Here is a 15,082-nt window from a genome sequence, read left to right as displayed (position 1 = left end):
CTCCTTACCACAGGATGTGGTGATGGCATCTGGCCTTTATCTCCAGGCTTAAAAGGCAGGGACCTCTAAACACCAGATGCAGGGGAGGGGGTATCAGGAGACAGGTATCTAGTTGTCTCGTGTGCTCCCAGAGGCATCTGGTGGGGCCTCTGTGAGATACAGGAAGCTGGACTAGATGGGCCCTTGGCCTGATCCAGCAGGGCTCTTCTTATGTTTTTACTTGAAACATAACACCACCTACAAAGGGCCCACAATAGTACAGATAGCTGGGTCAAGAGCCAGGGATACTCGCTTAACCCTGCAACTTACCCTCAATGGGCAAGCCCCAAGCCATGGGTCCATGCTGTCCTTTCTAGGGGGCCCTTCCCAGCTGCCAACCACCCAAGCCTCATTACTTTAGATGGGCAGTGTCCAGGGCCTATCATCCATGAATTCCCCATAGCAGCAACTAAATCCCAAGATCCATAGTGCTGAGATGTTGGCTGAATAAGGTACACCTTGGGAACCGACCAACACTCACCTCCAAGTCTGTATGACCCACCAGTGTGACCTATTTAACAAGGAAACGATGCCTGATCTGCCCATATATGCTCTGTAAGCAATCAGTACAGGATAGGCAAAGATTTTATATTTGTTTTATACACTAACCAGGTGAGACGGGTCCTCTCACCTGGTTGGTGCTGCTGCTCTCACACTGGACCCACAGAGTGGGTGGGCCATTCAGCTCCAAGAAAATGGAATGAGGGCAAGACTACCTTATAAAGGCACTCTGTTTTCTCCCTCAGACTGAACATACGGGTTAGGCCAGCAGGCATTCTCCAGCTTTCCATCTCCCCTCTGGGTGGGGCATACAAAACGTTTCTACTCATACAACTATGGGGCCAACCGTTAGCTGTATTGGGTCTTTTTATTTTTTATTTTTTGGAGAAATTAGGTCAATGTTCCTATTCAAATAAGGCAGTTCCTATCCATTGCTCTCATTACACTTTATTATTATTATCCTATATCAACAACTTGAATCTCCTCTTAAGGGCCACACTGTGCTAGTGCCATGTGCAGCATCAAGGATTCTATGGGGGAGTGGGATGTCACTTTCTGCTTTCCACACTTTGGTCCAACAGAGAAGCAGACATGAAGAAAACTATTTTTCACAAATGTATTTTCTGTCCCTACAATTGAAAACAAGCATTCTTCATGCAGGCCTATCTTTCGGCTGTTTTTGTCCAACTAATAGTGAGATGATGCATCTGTTCAAATGTGATGTTCTTCTATTTTTTTAGCAATGCCACAGAGAATATACCACTTTGATCTGAGTCCTGGTCATTACTAAAAAAGCCATAATCAGTCTTGCTCCTTGTAATATTCCCTTTAGACTGCCAGTGATCAACTAATAACAAATCTTCAGAAGGATGGTGTCAATACATCCCTGCATATATCAGAGTGGTTAGGAATTAGGAATTAAAACAGTGATTCATTTTGACTACTTGTTATTCACTGCCAATCCAGGTGCAAGCAAAACAGCTGTTCAAATCAGGCTTTGGACGCCAGTGAGGGAGACCACATCCAAAGGGCAGATTCGTGTTCAGAATGGTGACATTAGCCTTCTGGCTGTTGCTTCTGCCTCCCATAGTATGCCAGGCTCGGGCATTCAAATGTCAGATGCCACATTCCCAGTTTAATCTTCCCAAGTACTATCAGTCAGGAGATGTTATCTATGGAGGCATTGTGTTTCATGCGTTCTTCCTATTATTGCCAAACAACTTCAGTAGACCTCCTCCAGGGCCACTACCAACTAAAACGTCTGTATATGGCTTTTCCTACTATTGCAGTCGCCTTTATTCTACTATTTTCTAATGAAATATTTTAGAATGTTTCTTATGCCACTTTCAATTGTAGTGTTATTAACTGCCACTGCAGATTTCCATCCTTCTCTCTCCAGGACCTAGACACCGGCAGATCCATCAGTTTTAGTTTCCTTTAATTGAGTTTTTGAAATCTCTTCATGATGATAGCTTGATTATTTTTCTAAACATCTGCCCTTTTTGTTTTAACAATCTCTTTTCCTACCCACACCACTTTTTCTCTTATATGATTCTTTTCAGCTGTTCTGATGATGTGATGATCCTCCCACACCAGGTTTCCTTTTTTATGAAATTCCTTTAACCGTGTTTTTTCTCCACTATCAGAAAGCACTTCAATTTCTTCCTATCTCTTTCGTGAATAAAATGGGATCATGTTAGTAGTTTTCTATTCTTCCCAGTATAATTGCACAATTGCTGCTTGCAGCTATATCTAATAATTCAAGAATAAGAATTTTCAGTTATACACTGAAGAAAATCAAAAGGATGTACTCTAAGAAATGAGACACATATTTCTAAATGAGAACTATTCCATTCATCTACTACATTGGTCTTCCGAAGTGATGTATGGGAAATCTGCTGCATCAAAAATATTTAGTGTACCTGATTCCAAAACTCTCAGACTAAATATGGAAACAGGTGTAACTTGTAGTCAGAAATGTATGCATCTATAGTGCAATCATTGGTGGGGAGTGTTCAAAGACAAGGAAGCTTTAGAAGAAATATGTAATAGAATACTCTGCATTTCTCTAATGCATAGAGAACATTCAGGAGACCAGGGATAGTGGTTCACTGATGTGTCTCTTCTAAAAATATGCATAAAAATCCATAATGATTTTTACGTTGCAAACAATCCACGTGGAATAGACCTGGAATAGAACTGGATATATGAAAAAGATGGAGACCGTGGAAACTAATTTGACAAATCTGGCATCACTAGCTTTTAACCTTTTCAGATCCGAGGTCATTTTTACCACCCAAAATATGAGACTCATTTTATCAAATTTATCATACTTTTCCATGATTATAGTGTCTAAGATAGGTCAGACTTTGATTGAACAGTCCTGCTGAAACTCCAACACCTGCATTGAAGACAAGTGTTTTACTACTTTCATCGTTTTAGTGTCTAATATTGTAATTTATTTAGATAACAGAATATGCATCACCTGTATTTAGGCCATGGGTATTGCTGGGTTATCTTATTCTTTTCTTTAAAAACTATATCTCATAGTAAGTAGTGTCTCATAAAATATGGTAGAGATGGTCATGTTAATCAATATATTTTCAAATTTTGAAAAAGTGTGGCATTTGATAAAGATTAACTATTTTTGTTTGTAGTATAGTCACTGGGAACTACCAGCACATCCTGGCTTTGGCATTTGCTGTGAATGAGATCAATCAAGACCCACACCTGTTACCCAACATCACACTGGGGTTCCGTATTTATGACACTTGTCTGAATGCATGGTGGACCAATCATGCTGCAGTTGAGCTTATTTCTTCATGGAACAGCTGGGTTCCTAACTATAAGTGCGATATTCAGGACAATCTCCTGGTGGTCATTGAGGAACTGACGTCTTACTTCTCTGATGAGATCCAAAATATTTTTGGTGTCTACAAGATACCACAGGTAAGATGTATTTGCCAGTTTATTATTTATATCTGATTTTGTAGTACAGAAAAAGCAACAGATGGGTGTAACATCAAGAAACAGGTATTATGTGTTGTGCTCAAGCACAAATCATTACCCATTTCATTTTGAACATTTATACCCATTTTCCATGATAAAATAAAAAGGAATTTTATAATTTCATGCAGAGAGAACAAAGCAAAACTTTAAAATTATAGTGTCGGCATAGTTGAAAACTGCATAGACACAGCTATCAACCAGGAAATCTTCTCACACACACCCTACCCTATTCTCATCTTCTGTTTTCTAGATCACACATGGCTTTTCTTCAGTTGAAAGACGAGGCGCCAAACTTCTGCCAATCTATCAGATGTCTCCAAATGGATCCCATCAGTACAAAGGGATTATTCAGTTGCTTCACCATTTCAAATGGAGATGGGTTGGATTTTTTGCTGCAAATGAGGAGATATTAGAATGGTTTGTGAAGGAAATGCTTCCAGAATTTTCTAAAAGGGGCATCTGTTTGGCTGCCATGGAATCATTCACTAGTATAAATTACGACGCTGACAAGGATGGTTTTATGATAAGTTCTATAACATTTTACAATAAACTCATAAATAACAAAGCGAACGTGTTGATCTTTTATGGAGACTCGCGCACTACAATACCACTGAGGTGGCTGCTGAATCAAGAATTCAAACAAAAAATGCATCAGCCAAAAGGAAAGGTTTGGATACTAACCATTGGGTTGGAGTTAAAAAACATTGCCAGAGAAAAGAGTTGGGAAGTACAAGACTTCCATGGAGCATTGTCCTTCACACTCCACTCCAATGAACTTCAAGGATTCCAACAATTTATCCAGAACAGAAATCCTTACAGCCATAATGGAGATGATTTTATCAAAGAGTTCTGGGTTGAGGCATTTGGTTGCTCCTTTCAGGATTCTGTTCAGGGACATTTGAGTGGGCATATCTGTACTGGAGAGGAGAAACTGGATAATCTCCCTGAGCATGTTTTCCCAACGAGTGTCACAGGCCAGAGCTACAGCATTTACAATGCTGTCTATGCAGTGGCTCATGCTTTACACACCATGTATTCAACCATATCCCAAACCAAGGCAGTTATGAAGGGAGAGAGAAGGAACCTTCATGAACAGCAGTTGTGGCAAGTAATGGACTTAAACTTTTAATCTGGAGGATGTTTTATGTATGATTGTGAGAATGTGAGGTCCAGCCAAAGAGGAGTGTTCCTGTATCACCACTGATAATGAAAGGGCCAAAGGAATTCTGTTGAAGAGGCTGAGATTCCTGGAGCTGGCACCTGTCTTTCTACCATTTTATAGAAGCAGAAGAACATCTCCCTTTCCATTCTTACAGCCTTGTTGCCAGTCTGCCATCCTTGGCATTTTGAAGCAGACATGTGAAAACAACAACAAAAGTTAGAACTGTTCTAGTTTTCTAGGTCAAGTAAATCGAAAATGGAGCCATTTGAATTTCTGAACAATGAATTTGTTCTCAGTCAGATTGGACAAGAACCACATTGGCTTTGACTGACTCAGGATAGGATCCTACATGCTGGATCAGGCTCTGAACCTACTTGAGGGTCCCATGTCACCATTCCAGTATATTTCTTTTCTTGCCTTGAACATGTATAGATTGTTCCCACAAAGACAGTTAAATCATTTTACGTTGTACAGACTTTCATTGCTTACTTCTTGTCCCATTGATTAAGGAAGTATTGCTTTGTGGTAAATGATTTACAGTTACCATTATAATGGAATGCAAGGGGGGGAAAACATGCTGGGCAAATTCCTGTTCATGTTGGTGTAATGTAAGGCTATGCTGATGTAAATATCCTGGGTGTTGCACTGGGCAATTCAGTTGTAAAATGGACTGTGCCTCCCTAGAGTAGTTGCACAGTGTGCCAACAGGGATGCTTCATGGATAGCACTTCCACTTTATGGTGCTATCATAATCCCCACAGGCACAACCTTGAGTTGTGTGTGCATAGTTATACAACAGGATTTTGCCCACTGCATGCAAAAAGCCTGTGCAAACAGGAAAGAGATAGTTAAGCTTCAGCTCAATAAGCTGGGTACTTATTCTTAAGTTCTCTGTGAACATTATATTCATCAAAGGTACAGTTTTGGATCAATTTTCTTTACCTTTCCAAGAAAAAAAAATCCGTATGTTTTCTTAATCTAGGTCAATCGCATTCTGAAATCTGTGTCATTTAATAACGCTGGGGAAGAGGTTCGCTTTGATGAGAACGGGGAGCTAGTTGCTGGATTTGATATCATTAATTGGGTCACATTTCCAAATGAATCCTTTATTGGCGTCCGAGTTGGAAAGATGGACCCCTGGGCTCCTCCAGATGAAACATTCAGCATTAATGAGGATGCTATTGTATGGCACAGCTGGTTTAATAAGGTATGGCTGTTTTGGGCTATCTTCATTCTGAATGAACATATCCATGTTGGGTGACATTGACTTCTGCAACATGATATGTCAGTAAAGTTTGTATGCTGTCTTGCAGTAAAATGTAACTTTGTATTCTCGAAGGCTTTCACAGCTGGGATCTGATGGTTGTTGTGGGTTTTTTGGGTTCTTTGGCCATGTTCTGAAGGTTGTTCTTCCTGATGTTTTGCCAGTTTCTGTGGCTGGCATCTTCAGAGGACTGGAGTAGGAACAGAGCATGGACAAAGTTCCTACTCCAGTCCTCTGAAGATGCCAGCCACGGAGACTGGCGAAACGTCAGGAAGAACAACCTTCAGAACACGGCCAAAGAGCGCGAAAAACCCACAACAACCATCAAAATGCAGCTTTGTTTCTCTCCACATGCATTGAATTCCTTCTTCCTCTCCAGAGGAAAACTTTGTATAATCCTTCAATACAGTTATATTTCATCATGTTTCTTACACTCCAGAAATTGCTCTACTGTGATTTGGGTTAGTCCCATTCTGCTGAAATCATGTGTTTTAATTACAGTTTTGTTAGCTATCAGGTTAAATCTGAAGGCAAGATTCATATCTGATTCAACTTTTTACTGAGAAAGCAATGCACTAAATCAATGTTATGCCAGAGTGCTCTATTTTGGGGAGGCCATTTGCTTTAGAGAAAACTAGAAAACCCTTTTGGTACAATTCCAAAGGGAAGGGCAGGATAAATTCATTAATTTAAGATATAAAATAGATTATTGTCAGACTTAGAATAAATGAAAGGAAGCAGGAAGTGATCCTTTATTTTCCTGTTCAAGAACAAAAAGAAAATAACTTTTTTTGCAATCACTTCCAGTGGCTTTTTAATATGAACACACATTGAAATCTTGTGCTTCAGTATGGGACCTTTTGGAGAGAAAGGTGGGGAAAATATTTTAAATAAATAAAAATTAATAAACTCCGAATCCTACTGCTGAAAAGAACAAAATGGCTGCCCTCCCCAGCCAAATGGGCACCTATCATAGTGCAGCATAAAAATATCAGAAGTTGCATATACTAAGTCCTTCTAGTCAGTATTCACGACTCTCATTGGCAGCAGCTCTTCAGAGTTTCAGTTAGAATCCTTCCAGTGGTCTTTCCTTAGCACAGTACCTCATATTACCTGGTGTTCTCCGATTCGTATACTAGCTAAGCTAGGTCCAATCCTGTTTAAATTCAAAAACCACAATGGCAATGAGCATATTTAGTATAGCACTCTTTCTATTGAATTCCTTGAAATGCCAACAAATTTTAAAAAGTAAAATAGAAAAATGTAGAAAAATCTCTCACACTGTGACAGTGGTAAGCTTATTTTGAAAACGGATAGATCTGAGCCATTCAGGTCGAGTTACACTTCTTTCTTAAAGCATTTTCTTTCTTATTTTCATCTCACTTGGGAGATAAATTGAGGGGGAGGTACTTTAAAATGTTTGTCTTCACCAAGCAAGGGTGTAAGAAATTTTGAAATTTAGATTCCCCCCCCCCAGAAATTAAACAAAAATAGGCAACATAATGCTTTAGATATAAGTTTAAAACAAGAAACATATTTTGAACAAAATGGTGGTAGCTGCTGCTTTGTTGCACAGGCTTCTAAGGATTAGAAGCATTGAATGGGTTGCTTGTGTCTTTTATAGAACACTCATTTGTTCTAGGCTTGACATGTTTTTAACTTTGCCTCTTAAAGAGAAAATATACTAGTTTTGCACAAAGAAGTTGTAAAAACTGTGGAGATCTTGGTCAGAAAGAAAAAAACAATAATTTTTTCTTGTTCTCTCTTGAAGATAAGTAATATCTCAAGAGATATGGAGTGTCTCATCAAATGGATACAGGGACATTTAAATAGAGCTAAGAATTTAGAAGACAATTCTTTACATTTTAATCCCAAAAATCATTAAGACAGTGTCCAATAACTACAGTGGGGTCTTGACATGAGAACTTAATCTGTATTGGAAGGCGGTTCTCAAGTCAAAAAGTTTGCAGGTCAAATCTGCATTTCCCATAGGAATGCATTGAAAACCATTTGATCCATATCTGCTCTTTTCTATCCATAGAAACTAATGGGAAGCTGCTATTCTGCCTTCGACCACTAGAGGCGGATATTTTGTTTTTTTTTTCCTTAGGTCTAGAAAGGTTCAGGGAAGGCAGGGAAAATACAGTACAGGCAGGACAGTACCAGGCAGTCTGAAGACTGTCTCCCAATCCACTCCCTAAACGCTGGGAGGAGTGAGGAAGCAGACAGGCACCCTTTTCACTGGCCAACAGTTAACTGAAAGTTCAAATTTTGCACTTTCCCTGCCTCCCACGTGGTTTTTTTTCAGTTCGTAACTCAAATCTAAGTATGTAAGTCAAGTCAATATTTTCCTATGAGAGTGGTTCTTAAGTCAAAATGTTCTTAACTGGAGCCGTTCTTAAGTCAAGACCCCACTGTACTTTAATCCATTTCCAGTTGCTACTCAGTACACATTGTTCCTGCATATGATGAAAGATGTGCTCACTTGTATTCCTAATACTCTATACCATGGTTAGCAAAACTCCATTACATGTCATGCTTACTTCTGAACCTTAATTATTTCAAAGCCATTTTTAGTCAAGGATAAAATTGCCTTGTTATTTTTTGGTGCACAGGCACAGCCCCTTTCCGTATGTAATGCCAACTGCCAACCTGGTTATAGGAAGAAAAAGAAGGAAGGGGAGCCCTTTTGTTGTTATGATTGCATTCCATGTCCAAAAGGTTGGATATCTGATAAGGAAGGTGAGTGTTGGAATCTACAGAGATATTTGCATTGTTCTATTATCCAGAGGAACATGCATGTAGCCACCATGCACAATGCCCACAGTGGTCTCTATGTGCTGAGATGTGTTGGTTGAATTCATGTGCTCCAGTGTTGTCTGTTTCCAACATTTAAGACATGGTTTGTTGTTGCACACATTTGAGCAGTAGAAGGAATAAGTAGTGATGGGGTGAGACATTTGTCCTTGACCTTATTTAGGCAATATTAAAATACGCTTCTTCCTGAAAAGAATTTTAAAAAGGGGGGGTAGATGCCTGATCTTTGCATCTTTACATTGCATCTTTACATTGCATCTTTACATTACATCTTATAATGTAAATAGAGACTGCCAGATGATATGGCTACAAACCAAGTAAAAGTCAGACCAGGGATGTGCATGCCTGAAACTTTCATTTCTGTTTCAATTCAGTTTCTCGCAGGATTTCCCCTTTTTAGCTTACTTTGTTTTCAGGGTCAATTTCTTTTGTTTGCCATGAAAAGAAGTACCTCTTTCAAGGCATTTTCCCTTTCAGAGGCATTAGCGGCAAGGATGGGGAGTCAAGCCAAGAGACTCACTGTCAAGTCGGACTTCAGTTGCACCGGTGACTTGACTCAGACTTGACCCAAGTTTCTTTTTCAATGACTCACACTCAACTCATGACTCAGAACCCACCCATGCCCTCCAGTTTTTCCTGGAGGGGGACCTTGTTTTTAATACGGACTCAGACTTGGGACTTGGGACTCGGGACTTAGTATGAAAGACTCAGACTTGGGACTTGGGACTCGGGACTTAGTATGAAAGACTCAGACTTGGGACTTAACCCAAAGACTTGCCAACATCCCTGGTTGGCAGTGATGGCAGGGAAACCTGGGCTGGCAAGAGGATGAAAACTGAGGCAGCTTTGAGTGAAGGAGGGTGAGGGGAAAGTGGGAATGGCACTGTCGACAGAAGGATGAATATGGTGGCACTATGAAAAGGAAGAGAGAGGGAGGCAGAACTGATAGGATGGCAGGAGAGTAAGAAGCATGGGGAAGGTGGCAGAGAGGAGAAAGTAGAGTTGGCCAAGGTGACACCAGAACAAGGAGCCACAGCAATACTGAGGAAAGGAGAGGGAGGAGAAAGTGGACTGACAATTGCTTCATGCTTTTGATTTGTTTTACGTTGGTTTAGTAACTTGATTTAATCTTATGGCTTTATCTCTTTATTGTTTGTTGTTTATTTTTATGGTTATATTATTGTATTTGCTTTCATGTGACTGTCAACCACCCAGAGTATTGCTTCACACTATTCAAGCGGTCTTAAAGTTTAAGAGATAAATAGCAATTAAATATGACAAGGTTGGCAGCAGGACAAGGAGCCTGGTGGCTGTGGTGAGGGGAGAAAGGGGAGGGAAAGGCAAGCTGACAGGGCAGGCAGGAGAGCAAGGAGGGCAACAGCAGTGACAAGGGAAGAAGGGAGAGTAGAAAGAGCTGGTATGGAAGACCACAGAAGACCCCTATAGTCTATAATCTATAGAGGAGGAGGAGCAGTTGCAAACCTGAGAGTCATCTCCCCATCATTTCCATTGTTACAGGATAAGTAGTAACTTTGGAGAGTACCTTGTGGGGACCACCACAATTCACACCATTCACATAGGTTGGTATATTTTGAAACAGAAAATAATGCATCATGTCTATCAGAATTATTAAACACTCATTTTCTATGATGCAAACTGTGAAAGAAATAAAAAATAAGTCAGTTTTGTTCTTACAGATTTGGCCAACTGTTTCAAGTGTCCAGAAGATCAATATCCAAATGAGGACCGGAATTTTTGCATTTCCAAGACAGTAACGTTCTTATCTTATGACGAACCTTTGGGTCTTGGTTTAGCCACCTGTGCACTCTCGTTTTCTCTCATCACTGTTCTGATACTAGGAGTGTTTCTCAAGCACCGAGAAACCCCCATCGTCAAAGCCAACAATCGGAACCTCACCTACACTCTTCTTATCTCCCTCCTCCTCTGCTTCCTTTCTGCACTGCTCTTCATTGGCCGACCTGAGAAGGTAACCTGTCTCCTCCGGCAAACTGCCTTTGGCATCATCTTCACCATGGCTGTTTCTGCTGTACTGGCCAAAACCGTCACTGTGGTTCTAGCTTTTATGGCAACACAGCCAGGATCCAGGATCCAGAAGTGGATGAGGAAAAAAATGACCAGCTTCATTGTTCTCTCTTGCACTGTTCTTCAAGCAGGCATTTGTCTTGTATGGCTGGCCACTTCTCCTCCATTCCCAGACACTGACCTGCATTCCATGCTGAAAGATATTGTACTGCAGTGTAATGAGTCATCACCCACAATGTTTTATCTTGTGCTGAGTTTCATGGGCTTTTTGGCTATTGTTGGCTTTGTTGTGGCTTTCTTTGCTTGGAAACTGCCAGACAGGTTTAATGAAGCCAAATATATCAGTTTCAGCATGCTGGTATTTTGTACTGTTTGGTTGGCTTTTGTTCCAAACTACTTGAGCACCAAGGGAAAATCCATGGTAGCTTTGGAAATCTATTCCATTTTCGTCTCTAGCATGGGTTTATTAGGTTGCCTTTTTTTCCCAAAATGTTATATAATTTTGTTGAGACCTGAACTAAACAAGAAGGAGTGCTTCTTAAGGAAGAAGCATTGAATATGTTTTTCTCTCCATAGCTGTCTTCTATAGTCCACATCAGAAAATATGCATTGGAAGTGAGATGGGGTCGTTCTGAGAAGACCATGGCCAGAATCCTACTGGCAGTCATATTTAACATGGAACCATTAAGTCAGTGAGATGTCCATGAATAATGACTCGCCATTCATTAAGGAATTCATGGGGTCAACCCTTCAGTTGACATGAGTATTAGGATAGTAATTATCTATCTATAGATCATATAGATACAAATCAAATGTAGGTATGGACATTTGCTATCTACTTTCCCTTTTACTTCTTTTCATTGATATCAACTTGTTGGAGAATTCTGCTTTTAAAGTTCTGTATACTGCCCTGCTTTACCCTTATCATCTTCACAGTATTTCTGTGGTGCAAGTTACGTAACTTGAGAGATTTTAAAAAGATCCAAGGTTAGGTGAGTTAGGTAGCTGGAATTGGGATTTGAACTGGAGTCTCCCTGGTCTTAGTCCAATGTTCTAACCAGCACACCACAATGTTCTAACCAGCACACCACATCAGTCAAAATCACCAGCACCACCACTATCTGCACCCACCCAGTTTTGTCTAAGAACACACAACTTTGCTGAAAGACAGCAAAACTGTGATAGAAATGTTTCTTTTAAGAGGCAAGCTCTGTTCAGCTATGGCTAAGGTACCATAATGAATTTTCTCCTACATACTTTTTTTTAAAAAAAAGGTACGGTAAGTGCAGCAATCACCCTGCCTTTGCTCATGTATAAGGTTATTTGCATGCACCAATAGTAGTTGTTTGGAGGTGGAGCCAAAGAAACTAGAAAGGAGGGGGTGAGGAAAATAAGAGCAGTTAGTTAGAGTTAGATAGATAGTCAGGGGGGTCGGAAGTGAAAAGTGAGTTAGAGAGTTAGGGAGTGAAGTGTTAGCCAGTGGAGAGTTAAGGGAGGCAGTTAAGAGTGTGGAACTTATAGAGAGTTAAGTGTGAAACAAATTATTACAAAACTACTGAATACTTTAAAGTCTTTGAAGAACCTGTTTATGTGAACTGTATCAAAAAAAACTGTTTTGTTAAAATGTACATGCAGTGTGGACCTCGATCTTTCTAAGTAAATATTGTTGACAGAGGTCAACTGGTGACAGCGTAAAAGGGAATGTGGCATGGACCTTAGGTTAGTGAAATAATCTGGGGACACACAAGTGGCACATCACAGCAAGTTCCTTCCATTGTTTATGAAGTAATTTTAATATTTGTAAAAGGGTTACACTTTCTGATCTGACAATGGAGATGATGTACTGTTACTCCTGAACTTGTTGTGCTTCCTTCCTACATTGGCTCATGATGCTGCTTAAGAATATAAGCAAGGAGGTAAAATGGCTACTTCCAAAATGAGTAAATGAATATTCTTCTTTGTATAATTGAGTAGGATACAATAATCAGGCCGACATCATAAGAGAACAAATACTAAAGTTTTCTACAATGCATATGTCAGCACTCACTGACTTTATAAATTCATTTAAATCGTCATCATTTAGTCGTTTAGTTGTGTCTGACTCTTCGTGATCCCATGGACCAGAGCACGCCAGGCCCTCCTATCTTCCACTGCCTCCCGAAGTTGTGTCAAATTCATGTTGGTTGCTTCGATGACACTGTCCAACCATCTCATCCTCGGTCGTCCCCTTCTCCTCTTGCCTTCACACTTTCCTAACATCAAGGTCTTTTCCAAGGAGTCTTCTCTTCATTTAAATAAGGAAGTCCTAATGTTAAACCACTGATGTCTCTTCCAATTTCACAGCAATTAAGTTGGCAGACTTTAACAGATATGTGCTTTGGTCAACTTAAATTGGTAGGGGTGGGCAAATCTTCCAGTCTCACTTTTGCTCAAATCTACATTTTTGTAGATTTTGAACAGTCTGGAATATAAACTCCACATGATAAGGAAACATACTCCCCAAAGTGCTACTTATATGGGAAACAAGATGCATACTTGTGCCTGCCATGTGTTTCAAAACATAGAAGGAAGAACTACTAAGTTTAAAGATTGTTACAGAGACGGTCTTCCTTTGGAAGGAAGAAGCTGAGTGTGTCAGGGAAAGCAAGAGCAATGCTATCAGAAAGCTAGACCCCCATTATGAATTGAGATGCTTATAAAAGGCAGTAGAGTCAAAGGTGACACACTAGGCTAAGGTACACCCCTTCTCTTTGAAAATTAATAATTGAACCAGCAGAAAAGAATCAATCATTCCAGTGTTGATGGAGGTGGCAAAATGACTGAAGGGAAACTACTGGGAAGAAGCAGTAGGAGAAATGAAGGAACTCTCATAGACAACAACAGTGACACTCTAGCTATCTCTGGTTAGTATTGTACAGAAGACAGCTGTAAGCCACCTCTGAATATTTTATACCTTGAAATCCCTAGTGAACTAGCCACAAACTGTGTCTAAGTGCAAGTAGAAACTTTGTGTATGTGCCTAACATTGGAATAAAACCTTTAAGTATTTTATTTTAGCAAACCTTTTAAAATTAGAAATCTTCTTGATACATAAATAACAGAACAACTGAACACATATAGCTTATATTAAAAGTATTGCTCCAAAGGGTCCCATGGGTATGGGGGTGCACTGTGTTTTAGATTATATTAGTGTTTTGTATTCTTGTATTTGTTTTTGTTTTGGAAATTTAAATAAATAAATAAAAAATTCAGATTGTCCCAGACATGGAGCCAAATTCCACTTTGAGAATTGGTCAGGAGACTGATTTCATAAATCCTGAGAATGTTTAGTGAAAGCAGTGTGGGCTGGGACAAAACAGAACTATGTGCTTTCACATCATATGGGAAAGTATTAATAATTCCCTGAAGATATATGGCAAAATATACTCCCTTTCTGGAGGCCTGTCACTCCATTAATTTTTTTTTGAAAGCAAACTCATTTTTTAAACTCCTTTTCATAAAGACTGTGACCTTTTGCTTCCCCCAAGTCCTTGTGATATTCCCTTTCCCACCAAATCAGCTACAACATAGCTTTTGCTGAAGCTCTTCTTATACCATACATGCTCAGTGTTTTTCCCATTGAAATGATTTTTGAGTCTTTATTATTCCTCTTCCCACAGTATTAGATACCCACAGAACTTGTTGAAAAACAGTCCTGACAATTGTGTTGTGCTTGGGTAAGAAATGGGCAACTGATGAAAAAAGGGGCCAGATTCTGTGATTTTCACTTGCTTGGTGTTATTTTCCAAATGGTAGTGAGCTCAAGAGGGGATCTTGTACACTAAATTAAATGCTCACATTGGTGGTGCCAACATTCCTATTAGCCTCTTCTATGTGCATCTTGAAATACATTTTCCTTTTAGCGACACAGAATGATATTACAAGGCAATATTTAGCCATTTTCTGGCATTTTGAATAATGGATACAGAAGCAATATAGGAGGCTTTTGCAAGGATTGATATTTTAGTCCTCAGTGCCTTATTCTTGAACTATTTCACATAAGTGCATCAAACTAACTGCTCTATCCAAGATATTATTTGACAGCTTTTGGAAAATGGGAGCAATTCTGACATCCTCAGGCATTTAACCCTTCATCCTTAAAGGACAGAGGCTCTGAGAGAACATCTGGAGTTTCCTTCAATACATTAAAACACAGTTCATTGGATCCTGAAAGCTTTATATTTATATGAAATATGACTGCATATTTC

At 39.7% G+C, this 15,082-nt stretch overlaps 1 protein-coding gene across 1 annotated transcript; it reads left to right on the top strand.

Moving 5' to 3' along the window:
• Positions 1-568: 568 nt before the first annotated feature.
• Positions 569-15,082, top strand: LOC110071072 (vomeronasal type-2 receptor 26). Its single transcript, XM_078378735.1, has 6 exons — positions 569-594; positions 3,198-3,489; positions 3,800-4,657; positions 5,694-5,918; positions 8,591-8,717; positions 10,490-15,082. Exons 1-6 carry the CDS (start codon positions 569-571, stop codon positions 11,389-11,391), a joined length of 2,430 nt encoding a protein of 809 aa, XP_078234861.1. The 3' UTR covers positions 11,392-15,082.

The sequence above is a fragment of the Pogona vitticeps genome, chromosome 6 (assembly GCF_051106095.1).
Source record: "Pogona vitticeps strain Pit_001003342236 chromosome 6, PviZW2.1, whole genome shotgun sequence".
NCBI classification, from domain to species: Eukaryota; Metazoa; Chordata; class Lepidosauria; order Squamata; family Agamidae; genus Pogona; species Pogona vitticeps.
Note: the sequence above shows the minus strand (reverse complement) of the source record. Positions and strands in the feature narration are given on the sequence as shown.

Excerpts from the sequence above, each read along its gene's own strand:
- LOC110071072 (XM_078378735.1), top strand. The coding sequence starts at position 569 with ATGCCTGATCTGCCCATATATGCTCT. Across the intron at positions 3,490-3,799 it reads GTGTCTACAAGATACCACAG|ATCACACATGGCTTTTCTTC; the intron begins GTAAGATGTATT and ends TCTGTTTTCTAG. Across the intron at positions 5,919-8,590 it reads GGCACAGCTGGTTTAATAAG|GCACAGCCCCTTTCCGTATG; the intron begins GTATGGCTGTTT and ends TTTGGTGCACAG.